The following is a 20,548-nucleotide window of genomic DNA, read 5'->3' on the forward strand; positions in this document are numbered from 1 at the left end:
GGCCTGCTCAGACTCGCCTGAGTATGCAGAGAAGAGAGCGACCAGCGGACAACAGTGGGGGGGAGTTAAGGGGGCAGACCGCTGCTTTAACGTGCTCCAACTACAGTTTACATTCCTGCTCAATGTTTCCCAAAGGTGTCAGTATGAGAGAGTCCTCTCCTCCCTGCAGCTGCTCCTCTTCATCTGCTCACACACAGTGAATCTACAGCTGCAACTAAACTATACTATCTATATCCATCACATCAGTTATTGTCTCAATTCATCGATTAGGTCGTTTGGTCTATAAAATGTTTCTTGAAGTCCTCAAATATCTCATTTTGTCCACAACTCAAACATTCAGTTTTACTGTCATATAGGACCAAAGAAAGCTTTTTATGAAAGACTTATAGTGAAATGATGACAACAGTTTGGTTTAATCCAACACGAGCCTTTTAATGATGAGGTTAAACATGAAAGTATAAAGTTCAGTAAACATGGAGTTCAGTAGAAGCTCTGATTGAGCTGCTGAAGACATCAACGTTCAGTCAGACCTACAGCTCTGTTTCTGTATCACTGTGAGTGTTTCTGATGTTTGTACGTGAAGCTTTGGGAGGTTCACTTCCTGTTAAGTCTTTACTTCTGCAGACACTGTGGTCACTGTCTCACAGGTAATCTGGGCCTGTAGACCCGGACCTTCAATGTGCTTCTCTCTCCTCTCCTTCCTCTCTCTCCTCTCCTTCCTCTCTCCTCTCCTTCCTCTCTCTCCTCTCCTTCCTCTCTCCTCTCCTTCCTCTCTCCTCTCCTTCCTCTCTCCTCTCCTTCCTCTCTCTCCTCTCTCCTCCAACCAGTCGAGGCAGATGTTCTCCCACTGTGAGTCTGGTTCTGGTTCTGAGGTTTCTTCCTGTTTAAATGGAGTTTTTTCTCTCCACTGTCACCAAGTGCTGCTCATGTGTGAATGTTGAGTCTCTTTAAATGAAACCTGAAGAGTTCGGTTTAGACCTGCTCTATGTGTGAAGTACTTTGAGATGACTTTGTTGTGATTTGGCGCTTTATAAATAAAGATTGATTGACGTGTTCAGGAACTGCAGACAAAGTTCATCCAAACGTTTCCTGATCTTCAAACCGTTTATTAACCCTCCATCTCTCTCCTCTCTCTCTCTCTGCAGGAAAGTCCTTCGACATCACGTATGTCCGCCTCAAGTTCCACACCAGCCGCCCGGAGAGCTTCGCCATCTACAAGCGGACCAGAGAGGACGGCCCCTGGGTGCCCTACCAGTACTACAGCGGCTCCTGTGAAAAGACGTACAAGAAGGCGAGCCGCGGCTTCATCCGCACCGGAGAGGACGAGCAGCAGGCGCTCTGCACCGACGACTTCAGCGACATCTCGCCGCTCACCGGCGGCAACGTGGCCTTCTCAACGCTGGAGGGACGACCCAGCGCCTACAACTTTGACCACAGCCCCGTCCTGCAGGTGAGGAGCACGAGACACACTGAGAGTAAAACACAAACAGGAAATGGTGGCAGGAAGCGTCTGAGACATAAAAAGCAATGAAGTCATGTCAGGAACAGACAAACTCTGTCATCTACAGTCCAACTATATTTATCTTCTATATATCTCATTCTAACAGGATATTACATTTTAAACATCATTAGTTTCTTTCTTCATATTAATACAGCCTCCGATGATAAACATTGTTCATGTCTCCACCCGGTTCCTCCTGCAAAAATCAAGCGCACCTACTGAACTCATAACAGCTGTATGAGTCACATGTTTTACTTCCTCCAAGTTTCTGAAGCTTTTCTGAGTGAAGACGACACGAAGCAGGTTGAACACAGACTGAGGTTACAGCTGCAGCCAGTGATTGATCAATCATCTGATTCTCAAAGTCCAACAAACATCTCAAAGATGTTCAATTTGATTGTTTTGTCCAATGGAAACTTGAGATGTTGAGTTAGCTGTCATATGAGGCTCAGTGATAAATAAGTGTTATTAAGATGATTAATTAATAAACTAGTTTTAAAAGCAGCATCAGGTTTGTTAAAATGTACATTTAGTATTTTTGTTGGTTTTATATCATTTGAAATGACATTTGCACCATTTTTTACCAAAAGTAAGACTGAATGCTCCTGAAAATGTCAAATGGTGTAACCACAAAAGAATGATACATATTACATATTTTATCACCTACAGTGTATTTAAGTGGACTTATACTAATAATGACTTCATTTAAAACATGTAAATGTTTCCTGATCTCCATGGTAACCAGAGTAAATGTAATATTTAGAACAATTGTATTCCATTACCTTTATTTAATATAAAGTTATAATGTAAGATCATGCCAAACTAGTTGATATGGTGTTTTATTGACAATTTACTGTTTTTAAGCAAGTTGAATTATTTGGTACAAAGTTTTTATGGTTACACCACTTAGACATTTTTGCCATAATCCTCTAATATATTCTCTCTAAATGGATTAAAAGCAGAAATTTGATGCTGGGTCCACAAAAAAAGAATGTGTGAAGTTATTCATACGTTTATTTTATCATTTTAACCCTTTTTTAAATTTGACTAACAGACAGCTACAAACAGGTTGAATAGAATCAGTTTTCTGGTGATTGATTAATAGTCCGATGGTTTCATGTCCCAGCCTTCATCAGTCCTGTCTGTTGGCTGATATTTGGACATTACATCTTCCCTCCACCAAAGAACAAGCGTCTGTCGTGTTTTTTTCCCAGCAGCCCGTTCTGCTGGACAGGCTGCAGGTTAAAGGCCTGCCAAGAGTTGCGACATGTTGCTAGGCGACGCCCCCGGATTTCCCACTGCAGCAGTTTGGCTCGATCCCCCTGCAGCTGGACGAGTACTTTCCCTTCACTCTGCCTTCCTCCTCCTCCTCCTCCTCCTCCTCCTCCATGTTTCTTCACTCTCTGAGGCTGAAGTTGCTCAATAACTGGAAAGCAGAGACTCTGTTTTACATTCTTCTCTCCTTCTCTGTTTGTTGCATAATGCCGTTCTGACATTTGGAGCTGATTCTTTTGACAGAGCCTGGTACGGGTCAGAGAGAGAGAGGAAATAACTCATTTGTGCTCAAGATTTATCTGTTCTATTCATCTACAACTCATTCAGTCAGTGGGAAGTTTGAACAAGACATTTCCAGTGTAGTGCGAGCTGGATCCAAGCAGCCGTGTCTCCTCCTTCCTCGCTGTGTTCTTCCACCTACATCCATGAGGCTGAGTTTTTATAACTTGGATGTAGGGCTGGACAATTAATCAAAAAATAATCGAAACCGACATTTAGAAACTTAATCTTGCTCATGTCTATTAATGGTGGTGTTCACTGTTGCCATGACAGCAGAGGTTGCATATCTTTAATGATCATTTGAACCCAAACCATGATCTTTACATAGTTCTAATCAAGTAAACTAGACATTAACCACAGTGTCACTCCTTAAAACAGCATTATTGTACCTCCCTAGAGGAGGAAAAGATGTAAGGAAGGAAGGAAGGAAGGAAGGTAAAAAGAAAGAAAGAAAGGACAGATGGATGGAAGGAAGGAAGAGAAGACACAAAGGAAAGATTGAAGGAAGAAAGGAGCGAAAGACAGATGGAAGGAAGGAAGGAAAGAAAGAAAGAAAGAAAGGGAGGAAGGAAAGATGGAAGGAAGGAAGGAAGAAAGAAAGAAAGAAAGGGAGGAAGGAAAGATGGAAGGAAGGAAGGAAGAAGGAAAGAAAGAGAAAGAAAAAAGAAAGAAAGCACAGATGGAAGGAAGAGAAGACACAAAGGAAAGATTGAAGGAAGGAAAGAAAGAAAGGACGGATGGAAGGAAGAAAGGGAGGAAGGAAAGTGGGCCGGATTAGACTCCTCGGCGGGCCGGTTCTGGCCCACGGGCCTCATGTTTGACCCCCCTGCCTTTAAAACATCATTATTTTCCCTCCCTAAAGATCCTCATGTGTGAGGGCAGCAGTGAAAATACATAATCATTCATCAAGGGAGGAGATAATCGTTCATTAATCGTAATCCAGGTTAAAAGTTCAATTAATCGGGATTTAGATTTTTGCCATAATCGCCCAGCTCTACTTAGAGGTCGTCTTAAGGAACATGAAAGTTTTTACACCACACAAGTATAAAGAATATCCACATCTTAGTCCAGGATCAAATAAAACCTTATTAAATCCAAGAGATTCACAGAGAGAGAAGATGGTGTGAGGGTTAATTCTGGTAAATTGAGAGCTTGGTTCTTTTCTCCGAGGCCTGTTTTTCTTCCCACGATCAATGACGTAAAGAACAAGAACAGGAACATGATATCAGCTCCAGTGGCACCGTGATGTCGTCAGATTGTCCTCGATGCTAACGAAGCATATCGACCCGTTCTAACACATAAACATCTGCCGGTGTGCTAACTACTTGGCGGTTAGCCCTGCTTACAGCTCACTGTGAATGTTTTGCTCATATCAGGTGTCTTAAATCAAGCGTTATGCCGATCCATCCAACAGATGATGAAAACAGACCGTAAACAAAGTCAGAGGATCACCAAGCTGATGTCAAAGAGTCTTTGATACCAGGTTAGATTCAGTAGTCTGTAGCATCCAAGCTAGCAGCTTCGTAGGATTATGTTCTGCTTCTGTTAAAAGTTCCTTAGATTTAATGCAAATGTTTCTAAATTGAGATGAGCTCCGGTTTGAAACCAACAGCAGGCAACACAAACACACAAGAATAAGTAATGCATGTGCAGGGAGAAACACAGGATTATAAAGATGAGATTTAAGTTTAATAAATCAACACTTCTATCTGATTGAAGAAGGACCTTTTGATTGTCAAATGAAGAGTAGACGGCGGTCTTTATTAACCTGTGGCCTTTTGTAACAGAACCAAATATACCTGCACAGACACATGATGCAGATATAAACAGGTAAACATGAGTGAATGATTGTGGTGATGGAGGAGCAGCTTCAGGTCTGCCAGCCTCCCTGCTGGGTCAACCTTTCTTTCCTTTCCCTCCATGTAAATGAACAGAATTAGCTCTGCGGCTCAGCTGTAAACTTCCTTATTTGACTTGTAGGCATGAAGCTATTTATACTGAAGCTGTGGACTCTTTTTTGGAGGCGGCGGGCTGTCGGAGGCGTCAGACGGCTGTTTGTCGCTCTCTGACATTCCTGCCGTCTGTCATCTGTGAGCTCTGAGAGGGAAATAACCACCAGCTGAGACGGTCAGCGGACATCACTCTGTTTTATTCTGGAGCTGTGGTTCAAACCTTTTCAGCCTGTGACCCCTTAAAATAAAGCAGCGTCACAGGTGTCAGATGTCTATGAGCTGAGTTTTTACCCCCGAACCGGTCAGATTGTGTCATTTGAGTGAAATGTTTGTTGCTGGAGGTGAGGGGTTTTTATTATCTCATTCATCATCTCTCAACCCTTCGGATTTATCTTGTGACCTGTTGGACGGTCTACAAAGCTGCAGAGGCCTTTAAAAGCCTTAAAATAGCACTAAATTGTTTCACATTTAGATTTATACGGTCTTAAATTTAACACAGACATTTATTTCTCTTCCTGTCAGTCATGGCTGAACTTAGATGTCTTCAGCGGCTGAATCAGAGTGTTTACTGACTGACTTTTCACCTTCACTGACCCGCCTGTATACTGAACTTTGTACTTACATGGTCTTTAACCTCATCATCAAAAGGCCTGTGTTGGATAAAACCAAACTCTTGTCATACAGAGATGTCAAAAAATCACTTTAATGTCTTTATATTTAAGTCAGTTATACTTTATTTTACAACTCTCATCATTTCATTACAAGTCTTTCATAGAAACTTAATATAAAGTTTCTACTTATTATCATTTAGGTTTATAAGAAAGAGTTAGTGTTAAAGGTAGTTTATTAACCCTCCTGTTGTCCTCAGGTCAATGAAGGAATGGAAGAAGGGAGGAAAGAGGGAAGGAAGGATGGAAAGGAGGGAGGGAGGAAGGAAGGAAGGAAGGAAGGAAGGAAAGGAGGGAGGAAGGAAGGAAAGGAGGAAGGAAGGAAAGGAGGAAGGAAGGAAGGACAGGAGGAAGGCAGGAAGAAGAAAGGAAAGGAGGGAGGAAGGAAGGAAGGAAAGAAAGAAAGACAGGAAGGAAGGAAGGAAAGAAAGAAAGACAGGAAAGAAGGAAGGAAAGGAGGAAGGGAGGAAGAAGAAAGGAAAGAAGGAAGGAAGGAAAGGAGGGAGGAAGGAAGGAAGGAAGAAGGAAAAGAGGGAGGGATGAAGGAAGGAATGGAGGGAGGGAGGAAAGGAGGGAGGGAGGGAGAAAAGAAAAGAGGAAGGGAGGAACGAAGGAAAGGAATTTGACCCGGGAGGACGACACAAAGGTTAAGTGAAGAAGAAATCCTTGAAAGAACTTCGAATAGTTTGACAGAGATCAATTTAAAGCTAAATATGAATTCATATAAACAGCTGACCGACTGCACACTGACGAAAAGTTACTCTGGTAAAAGAAGAGTGATTTGTTGAAGGGAGCTGATTAAAATGAGTCAACTTTGGCAAATTGGTGCTTTTGACGAATGTGAAACTAGTCTTTACAGGTCCGAGCAACGAGGGAACAAAGCTGTAACGTTTAGATTTCATTAAGTGATTAGTTGGCTGACAGAATTATACTATAATCAATCATTTCAGTCATTTTTTAAAGCTTCTCTAACGTTTCCTCATCATATGTCTCAGTAAACTGAATCTTTTGTTTGGGAAGGTTTGTTGGACAAAATAAAACATTTGAGGATTTTCTCTTTGACTCTGAAACCAGCATGTTTCACAATAGCTGAGATTTTATTGGAAAAACAATTAATAGAGGAAAAAAATGGGTAGGTTAATTGATAATGAAAATAATCATTAGCTGCAGCCCGAATACTATTATATTAGCTGTGTTGCACTATCCAGCTTTATGTAACCCTGCTAAAGGTGTGGTCTGGGAATTCATGGTGCAATTAAGTCTCCTGAATAAACTGTAATTTATTGTCTGGGTATCTAAGCTATGTTGTTTCCAAGGAGAGCAGTTCCCTGTTCCCTGCTGGCTAATGTGTTAGCAGTTAGGTCACCGATTAGCCGTCTGAATCGTCACTTTGTCTCCAAACTTCTGAAACATTTGGACTTTGTGTGTTTAGCGACGTGTGCACGATCTCCTCTGCAGGTGTGCTGCAGCAATAATGTGTAAAAGTAAAAGTAAAGAGTAACCAACAAGTGGAAATGCTGATGTAATTAAGTGCAAGTATGTCAGTATTGTCCACCAGTAAAGTCCTGCTGTAAATCCACATGCTCACGTTCCACACTGACAGACAGTATTTGTCTCCTGGCTGCAGGACGTCTCTGCAGCCGGGGTTTGTTCCCAGCCTGCAGTCTGCTGCAGCTCAGCTGAATGTTCCCAGAGGAGTTTCAAACTCCAGGCAGCATTCTTCCTTCAAGAAAACACATGTCTCGGCCGAGGCGTTCCACTCTGCCACAGAGCACAGACGTGATTGATAGCAAACAAATGTTCTGTACAGTGTGGAGTGTGTTGACTCAGTTGAGAACCTGCACGGGCTTCCTGGACCGGACAGTTTGAAGAGCTGCAGCTGCCGGATGGATGCATGAGCAGTTTATTCTTCATGAGTTGTAAAGATGAAGTTGGGACGTCTAAGCGTAGCAGGAAGCAGTCACATGACGAACCAGCTGACAAAACCAGCTGCAGAACAGTTTTTAACAATGTCAAGCCTTCATCAGGGCCAGAAACTAAACATCCATCAGAGTTTAGCGACAGGAACGTGACATTTCGCTTATAGTTTGGTTTCCTTTGGGGTTTAAGCCTAATTCATGTCACATTTTAGGTATGTTAACCTCTAAACCACAATAAATGACAGAAGATCCTTTATGGTGGGTCATTGACAGGTCCAGGACAGATTCTCCTTATGTTACATGTTCTTGAATGAACATGTTAAAAAATGTGTGTCACTTGGACACTTGCTAACAACCTCTTCAAGTGTAGAATAAACAGGAAGACTGGAGTATAACCAGCCCAGTAGAGAGGAGCCTCTCAAGGGAGGTTGAGGTGAAAGGGGTCACTTCAGGTGGTTCGGGCTCCACTCTCTGGAGGTTTTCCAGGCCTGGGAGGAGAGCTGGGGAAGGGTGGGAAGGATTACATTATTCCATCTGGCCTGGGAACACCTCATCTAACCCAGTAACAGCTGGATGATGTGGTTATGGGAAGGAACTCTGGGCTAAAACCAGGGGAACACCTCTGCAGCCTTCGGTGGTCTCCACGCCTTCAGACATGAACATTTTCATGAACGTGTTAATGTTTGTTGGCTTTGTGTCTGTTTCTGTTGTTCTTCCTGGTGAGAAATACAGAACACACAAACAAATGACGTCATGGCTCTATGTTGGCCCGTTGCTCCACCACTCCAGACACCAGACTGAAATATCTCATCAACAGTTTGAAATATTGTCATAAAGTTTTGCTCAGACATTTATGGTCCCAACAGGATGAATCCTACCAATTTTGGTGTTCTTGCAGCATCATGAGGTTTACATTTGAAATATTTCAATGAATATTTGAGGCAATGCCATGAGATGTTGTGCAGATGTTTATCTTCCCTCAGTGAACATGGCTGTAAACTCTACTGTCCAGTTTCTCAGACAGACATTAAGACTAGTCCTACACTAAAGACAAGATTCTGTGAAAATATCCATTGAGAAACAAGTCTAGTCTTGGACGAGACCAAATCCCTGTCCGGGAAATCAGCCCTAAGGGTGTTTTCAAACCAGTGTAGCTTAGTCCGGTTGAATGAGAATCGTGGTCCAATCTTGACTAACAACCAAGTACATCATCTTATTGATATTTGAGCAGGTATGAACCTCTCAACCAGTGGGAGGAGAGAATGATCTCACCTGGCTTTTAGTGATGCATTTGAGTTGCTTGAGAAAAGAAACACCCTTCGTCTGACTTAAATATGATATGATGGAAGAGTCCTGGTGGAAATCAAGGCTGTGTTAAATCTTTAAACTGTGAGAGCAGTTGAGAATCAATCTTTGCAAAGACTTGGTGATTTGTTTTAAGAATGAGAAGAACTATAAGAAGAAGAATGAAAGAAAGAAACCCTCCTTGGCTTTGCTGACAGGTGAGCTTCCTGTTCGAAACCGTCAGGAAAGCAGTTTAGTCTGAGTCACGTCTCTGGTGCAGCTGGTGGGTGAATCATTCCCAGCAGTCTTGTGAGGATTTAACATCAATGTGCAAAGTTACAGGAGGAGGTAGAAGTTTTCCTGAGTAGGCGGATAAATGTTCAGTACGTTCAACCTGAACATGATTTAAAACCCAGACGAGAGAAAAGCTGCTTATATTTAACTCCTGCTGCTTCCTGTGTGACCTCTGCGGTTTCATGTGCAGATCTCTTTGCTCTGGAACAACTTTCACGTGGATATTTCATCACTATAAAAACTTGAAGTCTAACGATTAAATTTGCACTGGTGGAAAGAATATGTTTTTAAAAGCCATGTGATGTCTTAGAGAAGGCCAAAAGCCTGTCAGCAGATAGTTAAACTGTCATACTGAGTTCGGTAATCTGAAATCTTTTGGAGGGAAAACATTTGGAAAACCGCAACGTTGTTGAGTCATGAACCATTAACTTCACATGTTCCTAGCAGCGTTAGATATCAAATCCGATATGGATTAATATTAATTCTCATGTTTGTACTTTCCTGAAAGCAGAAGCAAACCTTGAAGCCAATTTTTTTTGTTCTGACTGGGTTCAGACCTTTCTGCTCCGAGCTGTTTGTCTTCAAGCAGCTGCTGTGAGCTCTCACTCTGCTGTGCTGAATAAAAACCTTTGGGTCTGATAAGCTTCCTGCTGATACTGGACAAAGCTATCACTGGCCTTCGCTCTTGTGTTTCCCATGAGCCTTTCACACAGGCGAGATGTTGAGTAACTTTCTTTATCCTCCGCGCTGAGACAATGTGGCCGAAACTGAACAGGTGTGCCTCAGTAATTCTCTCCATCTGTGCTTCAAATCATAAAGCCAAGAAAATAAATTCCTTTTCACTGAAAATGTCACAGTTTGAGTCCTTGTTTCTGGTGTTGCGTCACTGTTTTCAGTGTTTCCCACAGCTTGAGGACTAAAACCACCTCCCTGTTTTCATCATAATAGATTCATGATTCAAGCTTCTTTGATGCAAAAAATGTCTGAAAACTCTGACACAACGTCTGTATTCACTTTTTTTGTTTTTCTCAGCTTTCATTGCAGCAACATGACTGGATGTTGTTCAGTTGGTCGGTCCTTTGTTTTGTTTCAAACTGAAATGACTCAACTATTGGATTGGTTGCTTTGTAATGTTCCCTGAGACCCTTACCTCACTAGAGATACTAGCTTGGACTTGAACTTTTAGTTTCAGTTTGGTGTTCTTTACAACGAGCATTTCAGCTTCACAGAGCTTCTGTTCTGGCAGAGCACACAACTTTTCTGTTTCTGTTATATCTTTGAGAGAAAAGTGAAAGTTTAAAAAGTTGTTAGTCCTCTCATACTTAGCTGTAGAAAGGTTTTTTTAGAAGGTCTTAAGATGCCGGCACAGTCTATCAGAACTGCTTGTTTTACAATTTCAGGCAGTATAAGATAAATATTAAATCATGCAAAAATATTCCAATAGAGCCCGAGAATATAATTATAAACTTGGAAATGTGCAGAGAACATTACTCTGAGGTTTTCATTTTTGGTAAAACATCCAAAGAAGTTATTTTCATGTCTCCTACTATCATCTTTATAATACACAGATTTAAATACACAGCCTGCCAGACTCTGCTGTTGATTGGTAGTCTTGATGTTTCTAACAGTGCGTGTTTGTTGTGTCTTCTGCAGGACTGGGTGACGGCCACCGACATCAGAGTGACCCTGAACAGGCTCAACACATTCGGAGATGAAGTTTTCAACGACCCCAAGGTCCTCAAGTCCTACTACTACGCCATCTCTGACTTCGCTGTGGGAGGAAGGTAAAGACCCGAGAAAAGATCTAATGCACACAAACTTAAATAAGTAAAGTAGTTCATGAATTAAAGGAGTTCCTTCAGTATCCAGACAAAGCTAATGAACCCAACTCAATACAAGCAGCTTTGCTAGCAAATTTGATTAAAATAAAACATCCACATGTGTGTTATGGGGGAAATTAAAGAGCCAAATATAATTTTTTTTAAATACACAATGACCACTAAGTTTCCCATCATGCTGCCTCACTTCTTAACAGGTTGCAGTGTCATGAAGTCAGCAACAGAGCTGAGTAACAATAGTTTGCCGTGATACATAAATAAATATTTTGGTGATGATGAAGGATACTTGAGCTCATCTGACTGGACAGAACAGGTTGGGAAACACTGAGTCATAACTGACCAGAATAAATAATGTACTGTGCCACAATATAAAGTTGCAACTCTAAATACAGCACAAAGGTGTCTGCAGGAAAACGATCTTTTTCTTGTTTCCTCTCGAGTGTGAACATGATTCAGCAGCCTGCGGTTTGTGAAACCTGCTCAGACAAAGAAAACTCTCCTGAATGACTGAGTGCGGTCTGGTGGTCTTGATGTGTCACTGTGTGGTCTGCTTCCCTGTGGCCTGGTCAGGAATCCACATAAGAACTCCTTTTCCTACACGTCTGAAAAAAGGTTTCGACAGGCATTACAAGAGTGTTAAACGGGCTGCCAGTCTGCGCCGCTGCACAGCCTCTGCAGCCATAATCTGTTTGAAATGTGGAGCAGATTTCCATTACACAGCCTGCATTCCTGGCATTCCTGGCCAGCAGGGCTGGATTACAGGGAAACCGGAATGGGGCGGACTGACTGCCATGACGGGCGGAAGAAAAGAGACGAGTCTTGAGTGGGAGCAGCTGTCAGAGATAGAGGAAGGGTTTCTGAGGAGCCCCTAAAGTACCTGAACATGTTCACCTGGAGCTGAAAAGGACAACCAGCTCATGTTTCTTCAGCTCTCATATATCAGGAAAACAGAGTCCTGCTCATTTATTATATTCTGAAACTTCCAACACTGTGATGGATGTGACCCTCTTATGGATGAATCATCAGCACAACCAATGAGAAAATCTGCTTTATTAGAAAAGAGTCAAAACCCTCAGTTAGAAATGTCAAATCACAGAGCTTCATGTTCAGTTGCTGTGCAGGTGAAGATAGGTTCTTGTTGGATGAATTTAGAAATATTAATCAATTACTTTTTGGATTTATGGTCAGTTGTGCAGATTCATTGTGCATCATGTTATTATCGCTTTCAGTCTGAACTCTGCATCAAAGTCCAAGTTTAATTTACTTAAGCAATAGTAAAGGAAACCAAAAGATAAGTCTTATTACTGAGTCATGGATGTATAAAGAGCAGCAGGTCTGTTTGTCTGTTGACCGAGTCAGAGAGGCCACAGCAGACAGGATGAAGCCATAAAACAATCAGAAAATACTGTTTTATTTATGTGATTCATGGCTTTGTTCTTACCAACGCCGCTCCCTCTATTCATTCACTCGATCACCACTACTCTCTCTTTCTGCTATCACACCCAATCCTTCATAGTGTGCCTTCAAGTCAAAGTCTACAGTCTAGTTGCTCACTAGCATCAACAATAAGTCTAGTTACTATTTTCAGTCGAGGCTAACTTTCTAGAAGCTCAGTAAAATCAAAGATAAAAGTCTGGGTTGTTGTTAACTTCTGTAGCTAACTTATACTGAAGTATATAAACCCAGTGAGTTGCTGACTTGACGCAACATTGAGTCAAAAAGCCTTAGTAGCTAACTTAAGTAAAGACAAGTTAGATTAAGGTAAAATGAACACGCTAGTAGCTAACGTCAAAGATCTAAGTGTACGTTTTAAATTAAGTTCTAGTAGCATTATCACAACTAGCTTACTAACATGAAAGATTAAAGTGCGTTTGCTATCTTAAAATAAACATTTCAGAAGAAGAAACAGTTTATAAACTACGAAGATGTGAAGACAAGTATCTAATATTTACAGGAGTACATCAGAGCTAATATAGCTAATAAAAAGTCTCATATAGCTAACGTAGAAGCCCCAGAAGACGGTTAATTTGTTCCCTTTTTACCTTTAATAACTGTTGATAATGTAAAAGGGCTTAAATGTTTTTGTTTACTGAATGTTTTCAGTCAGAGCAAAGAACTTCTTTTTACCTCTAAACTGTACTTCACAATCTGTACTTAGTCACGTTTGCACCACTGGATAGCAATGTGAGGAATGTAATCCCATCATCTAACTAAGATTACATTCCTGACTGTTGCTGTTGAAACACACTGATTTCTGTTTGTTCAGAAAACAAGCACACAGGAATTTATGAATTTTTAACTTTTCTATATTGTGCAAGTGGTCTTTTTTTTATGTAAAAGTTTTGCTTTCAATGCTACATGTATGTAACAAGCTATGTGGCTGTTTGGAGATGGCAGTCCAGCTTTTAACAGCATTGTGCAACTTTTTGCATTAGTTGTATTAGCCTCTTTATAAACACAGCCTTCCTTCCTGCCGTCAGTTTTTCCACGTCTCTCTGCCAAGAAACACCTGAGACAATGAGCAAAGTCTGCTGCCGAGCAAGTCCTGGCCTGTTGTGAGGGGCTCTTCACCCCAGGAGCTTTCACAAAACTTTACCTCAGTCACCGAGCAGAAAAACCTCATCAGAATCAGAATCAGAATCAGAATCAGAATCAGAATCAGCGCCACATCGTCCACTCATGACCAGTTCAACGATGTTATACCCAAACACCATCAGAGAGGTCATCTTCACCTTTCTTAGTTAATGAATAGGTCGAAGTTAGCTGTGTAAATACTTGAGGTCTGATCAAGGGGGGATGATGGGTCTGGTTGGATCTGTGTGTGTGGTCCAGGTGTAACAGGTGTGTCTCTCTGTTGTCAGGTGTAAGTGTAACGGCCATGCCAGCGAGTGTCTGAAGAACAGCGGCGGACGGCTGGTGTGTAACTGCAAACACAACACCGAAGGCGACGACTGCAACGTCTGCCAACCGTTCTTCAACGACCGGCCATGGAGGAGAGCGACGTCCGACAACCCCAACGAGTGTCTGCGTGAGTCTGCTGCCACTAAACTGATCTGCTTAACTTCTGATACCTTACTTACTGCAGCCACAGTATAACGTGGGTTACTGCATCTACGACTGCTTTATGGCACTTATTACTGCTTTACTACTGCTAATGTCGTACAACACCCCTCTGCTGCTTTATTACTAATTCTACTTTACTGCTTTTACTGCTTCTACTCCCAATGTTCCTGCCTTCCTGCTGCTACTGACTGCAGCTGTATCGCTTTACTACAACAGCTACTACTTTACTACAATTACTGCTGCTTTACTACGACTGTTACTGTGTTACTTTGGCTTTTACTACTTCACTACATCTGAGATTACTACTTAATATGTCTTTTATTACTGCAAGTGCTACAACTCTGATTACATGTACCACTGCGTTATGATACGTAGCAGCTGCTACTAATAATTATATAAACCAATAAAGTAAACAGACAAGGATTGACCCATAGCAACGAGCACACACATATTATACTATGTAGATGACTGTTGCAGTTCACTTTGCAGTAACTGATCTGAGGCCATCCGGGTAGGGGGGGGATTGGGGGGGATTGGGGGGGATTGGGGGGGTGGCCTCAGTGTTAGTCATGACAGTCTCTGGGGGATTCTGGGAACTGTAGTTCTTGTTCATAATATGAGAGTGCAGATGCATGACTAACTGTGTTCAGGGAACATGAGTGTTTTTCTTCTCCCACAGTCGCTCTAATCCCTCCAACACACTCACATCAGCACAGGAAGCTGGAGGAACCTGATAGTATGGAAAAGTCACATTTAGAGTTTTTACCTCATTTAACCCTGATTTTACACAGTTGAGTCCAGGTTTCATCCAGTCTGTTCAGCACGCTTAATACTCAGGGAGACAGAAAATACAGTATTTATAAGAATGGAGAGAGGCTCTGTTACTGCTTTACATCTACTGACACTTCTTTACCAGAGGTGGAAGAAGTACTGAAGTAAGAGTAGTATTACTTCAATAAAAATACGACATTACAAGTAAAAAAGTCTTCCTAAGTAAGTAAAAGGCAGCAACATGTATCATATGACTGTTTCTGCTTTGTTTGATCTGATAAAGCTGCTACTACTGAGGTTTTTATTACTATTATGTCTTTTATTGACAAAGTTGCAAGAAAGACAGACTTTAACAGATGTGAGGTGTTCTTCATGTAGTCATATATACCGGAGCTTTCAGAAAAATCCCAGTTTCCCAGCCATAATTACAATTTGGAGATAGATGTGCACACTATCTATAAGTGGAAAACTCATGCTGTAATTAAGGTAACTCTAATGCAACATTACACTGTTCCTCTGTAACACAAGAGCAGGCAGTAATCCACATGTAGCCTGGTCTAAAGTGAGGGTTAATCAGTGCTGTATAATGAATCTCTCTCTCTCACTCTCTCTCTCTCTCTCTCTCTGTGTCTCTCAGCCTGTAACTGCAACGGGAAGAGCTCTGAGTGTTACTTCGACGCTGAGTTGTACCGGGCCACAGGTCACGGAGGTCACTGCAGAAACTGCGCCGATAACACCGACGGCCCCAACTGCGAGCGTTGCCTCGACAACTACTACAGAGACCAGAGCGGCAGCCGCTGCCTGCAATGCAGCTGCAACAGCGTCGGTGAGTCGCAGCTCAGACTGAAGAGAAAGAAGCCAGAGACCTGTGATGAATATTAATGTTACTGGACTGAAACAAGCTGCGGTTCCGTCTGTGTGTTGGGTCGGTACAGAAACATACCATCAGACAGCAGCTTTTAACAACAAGAACATCTCTATAAGTCTCATTGTGCATCATGAAGCAGGATCAAATTTTAAGCTTTTTCTTTAAGTGCAAATCAGTACTTTGAAATAAAAGGTTAGTTCTTGAATTGGGTCTTACAGAGGTTTGTAACAAAGACTTATTATAAGAAGCGTCTCAGATTAAAAGATCAGTTTAGTTTGCATCATAAAGGAAATGTGTTTTTGTCACCATTTGGATGTGAAAGAAATGGTTGAAACACATTCAAACTGACTCCAAACAACACATTTAAATAAGTGGAGGCTGTTTGACCTCAGTCAGATGATTGGTGATTAACACCTAATGTAGATTATGGTTCAAACACAAAACACATCACATCAAAAGTTTGTGATATGAAGCTGTAAACAAAACCACGTCACTGCACATGCTCAGTAGCGTCTGCTTTACACAGAACTACTCTCAGAGACTGAAAACATGATCGTTGTTATTAGTCTTTGGAGCCGTTTTTAAACAAACTCTTCATAATGATAGAGAGATAGATAGATAGATAGATAGATAGATGGATAGATGGATAGATGGATAGATAGATAGATAGATAGATAGATGGATAGATGGATAGATGGATAGATAGATAGATAGATAGATAGATAGATAGATAGATAGATGGATAGATGGATAGATGGATGGATGGATGGATGGATGGATGGATGGATGGATGGATGGATAGATGGATGGATAGATAGATAGATAGATAGATAGATAGATAGATAGATAGATAGATGGATGGATGGATGGATGGATGGATGGATGGATGGATGGATGGATGGATGGATGGATGGATGGATGGATGGATGGATGGATGGATAGATAGATAGATAGATAGATAGATAGATAGATAGATAGATAGATAGATAGATAGATAGATAGATAGATAGATAGATAGATAGATAGATGGATGGATGGATGGATGGATGGATGGATGGATGGATAGATAGATGGATAGATAGAAACTTTATTGATCTCCTAGGGGACATTTAGGGTCCAAGCAGCTTAATACACGTAGAGACATCACACATAACACACACATACAACATATGTATAAATACAAGTTAAATAAGAATAAAGATACATGAAGGAACATGTGACCCATTGCAGCAGCCGCTGGGTTTGTTTCTTTATTATGAAGAGTTTGTGACGTGTTAATAATAGATTTTGGACAACAATGGAGGAATAAGATATATGAGGCTTTGATACACACACAATACCTGTTAGTAGATCGGTTCACTGTTGGGATGGATCCAAACGTGAGGAAAAAGGGAAATGTAGAAAATAAGCACCCTTGCAGATGTTTTGATTGTAAAAACACTTAACAGTGTATAAATGTACGTAAACTGTTAATGTGAAAACATGCAGAACCGCTGGAATGGACTTTATGGTTTTAGTGGTATTTTATAAATGTGGCAGCAAGCCGCCGTTTAATGTGAAGCAGCTGCTGGCACAGTTACACCACTTCTGTTAACGGGAGCTGATTGTTTGCACATGGTGGAAGGTTAATGTGCTGACTGTGTGTGTGTGTGTGTGTGTGTGTGTGTGTGTGTGTGTGTGTGTGTGTGTGTGTGTGTGTGTGTGTGTGTGTGTGTGTGTGTGTGTGTGTGTGTGTGTGTGTGTGTGTGTGTGTGTGTGTGTGTGTGTGTGTGTGTGTGTGTGTGTGTGTGTGCAGGCTCGGAGTCTCCCCAGTGCGACAACAGAGGAGTGTGTGTGTGTAAACCTGGAGTGACCGGAGAGAAGTGTGACCGCTGCCAGCAGGGATACCACAGCCTGACGGAGGCCGGCTGCAGGTAGCGTATGACATCACTCCGATCAGCTGTTTCACCTCCAGCTGCATAAAAAAACCAAATGAGAAAAATGTTTTGCCACATGTGTTTTTCCCAGTTCTGACAGCGTAAATGTCCCAGAATCCCGTAGTTTAGATAACACACAAACACTGTCCAGCTTTTAAGGAACATTACGGGAACTTATCTTGTTTTCTTTCTCCTCCAGAATCAGATAAGCTGGATATCAGCGTCCAGTAGAGCTGAAACAATTAGTGCATAAATAAACGAGTTAAATGACCGAAAACAACTTTAACAAACATTATTCTAGTGTTTATTTTTAAGTAGAAAACACTGATTCCAGCTTCTTCTTCTGTTAGTAAACTGAATATCTTCGGGATTTAGATGAAGCAACACATTTGAGACAGTTTGCTGACATTATACGACACAAATGTCTCCCATTAATCTGTTTGGCCTGTTGAGCAATTGTTAAAAAGTTATAGTTCATACATGATGTCCATTTATCTTCCCAACACTCCGTTAAACACTGATCCAAGTTAGAAAAAGGACAGAGAGAAAAAAACAACTGTATTTAATGAGTTTTTAATTCTAATTATTCACTAAATGAAACTACAGAGATGAAGCTCAGTAATGTTGCTGCTGTAGTTAAAACATTTCTCAGTTTGATCTTTTTTTGTTGTGGATGGAAAGTTGAAGCACGTCACATGAATTACTGCATCAAAAAAGCTGATGAAGAAATATAATTATTCTTCAGCTTTCTTTAATGAAGGTTTCCTTGTGACCTGCGAGGCCTAAAATATGTATGTTTGTATCTGCTACTACTTCTGTTATCTGTTGATTTAAAACCAAACATAAGGGAGTAAAAACATGCAGTAACTGAGATCTGTTATCATACAAGCTGTTACATAATAAGGGAGAAAAGATGCATGGATTGAATAAAAAACAGAGCATTTTCTCTACTTTTAAACCCTCCAGGAGGCTGTAAGGCCATCAAACAGACAAACCTAAAGAAAGCAGCTCCTTTATGTGAAGTCATGTTAACCCTGCCTGCTCTGTGAGCGCCCTCTGCTGGCAGAGTTGAGCATCTTCAGCTCTAACCCATGACTCTCTTTGATCAGCTGTTGTTCATGTAAACATGAATCATAAGTTCATCTGACACTTGTATTAATAACTCTTTCTCTCTCTCTTCCTGTCAGGACCTGCTCTTGCTCGCCCTCCGGCAGCACGCAGGAGTGTGACGTCAACACCGGACAGTGTCGCTGCAAAGACAACGTGGAGGGCTTCAGCTGCGACAGGTAACACACACAACAATACAACATAACACACTGAGGCCATTTTCACACCTGGAATATGTGAGATTTTCAGCTTCATCATGCTGTTAAAGGATGAATTCACTGTTTTTTTTAGTCCATCTTAAACCAGCAGTCACGTGTCCATATGAACAGTAAAGAAGTTTCCATCTCTGTAATCATTCCTGCTGTTCATACTGACTATTAAAAGATCTCCTTCATATGTTAATTAACCCTGAAGAGTAGGGTTAAGACCTGCTTTATGTGTAAAGAGCCTTGAGATAACTTTGTTGTGATTTGGCGCTTTATAAATAAAGATTGATTGATTGACTGATATGTGCTTTCAATGTAAAGTGATGGAGGACTGTATCACAGTGTTTCCACACAGTCATTTAAAATAGATGATGAGCTTCTATTGAGCTTCATCAGTGTGAGTTAGTCATATCAAGTGATATCTGACACATTTACAGTGTTTTTAGCATCAGATTCCCTCTTAGTGTTTCCCTGTTGAGCTGTGGTGTAACCATAGTAACACAAAGACTTTGGTACTAAAAACACTGAAGATGAAGATTTGACTCATTTGGACGCTGAAGCTTCATATTAGCTTCAGATCAACTTTTAAGCGCTTTATTAGGAACACCTATGCTATTTAATGTAATCCAATACATCAGTTTATACAGGTTTTGTTGACATTGTCAGAAAGGTGATGTTTCCACTTGATGTTTATTATGGAAGCTGTAGTCATGTGTTTTATATTTGTAACTGTAAAATTCAGCAGCAAATGTGAAGAAAAGTGAAAGAAAAGGGACCTGCATCAGAGTGATGATGATGATGATGATGATGCTATTCTACAGGAGGAAGGTGAAAGCTATTTGCTCTAACATCTTGTCGTCATGTTTGTGTTGCTCAGGTGTAAACTGGGTTTCTTTAACCTGGATCCCAACAACCCTCAGGGCTGCACACCCTGCTTCTGCTTCCAGCACTCGTCTGTGTGCGACAGCGCCGAAGGCTTCAGTGTTCACTCCATCAGCTCCTCCTTCTACAGAGGTAACACGCCTGCAGGCCGGACGCAGGGGGAATAACCCCTTTACACTGACCCACAGTGATGTGTGTGTGTGTGTAGGTGGTATTATAAAGTGCTGTAATGTGTGTGTGTGTCAGATGACGAGCAGTGGAAAGCTCAGCAGCGTGATGGAGCCAGTGTCTCCGTGCAGTGGTCTTCCAGCGGACAGGAAATCTCCCTCATCTCAGAAGACTACTTCCCCATGTACTTCATCGCTCCAGGTACACAAACGACACACCTGTAAACACCTGTAAACACCTGTACACAGCAGTGTCAATCACAGCCTGTTAATAGACAGAGGCTGAACTGAGCGGCTGCATAAAGGACCAGTAGAAGATAAATAAGAGTTTTTAACTGGAAATCATGTAAAGATATTTTAGTAGAGACACAGAATATTAATATAGAGCTGGAAATATGACATAATTTAAACTGAGTTCAAGCTTTAACCATTAAAACAAGTCTTTGAGCTCATATAGCTTTTTAGAATGAGAGAAACCAGACCAGCTGTCCTCATTCTCCACCTGTGTGAGAGGAAAGGACCAATCAGTGTGTTTCCTCGTGTCTTTGTGCGTCACAG

The 20,548-nt window shown here is 41.4% G+C and overlaps 1 protein-coding gene across 1 annotated transcript in view; it reads left to right on the plus strand.

Moving 5' to 3' along the window:
* Nucleotides 1-20,548, plus strand: part of lamc1 (laminin, gamma 1) — a 62,994-nt gene that overhangs the window by 28,009 nt on the left and 14,437 nt on the right. The window contains exons 2-9 of the mRNA XM_062429562.1: nt 1,146-1,450; nt 10,826-10,956; nt 13,872-14,038; nt 15,482-15,670; nt 17,508-17,625; nt 18,816-18,914; nt 19,819-19,955; nt 20,070-20,192. Of these exons, the coding sequence (XP_062285546.1) occupies nt 1,146-1,450; nt 10,826-10,956; nt 13,872-14,038; nt 15,482-15,670; nt 17,508-17,625; nt 18,816-18,914; nt 19,819-19,955; nt 20,070-20,192 (1,269 nt within the window). The remainder of the gene's footprint in view (nt 1-1,145; nt 1,451-10,825; nt 10,957-13,871; nt 14,039-15,481; nt 15,671-17,507; nt 17,626-18,815; nt 18,915-19,818; nt 19,956-20,069; nt 20,193-20,548) is intronic.

This window comes from Scomber scombrus, chromosome 11 (assembly GCF_963691925.1).
Source record: "Scomber scombrus chromosome 11, fScoSco1.1, whole genome shotgun sequence".
In the NCBI taxonomy this organism is placed as follows: Eukaryota; Metazoa; Chordata; class Actinopteri; order Scombriformes; family Scombridae; genus Scomber; species Scomber scombrus.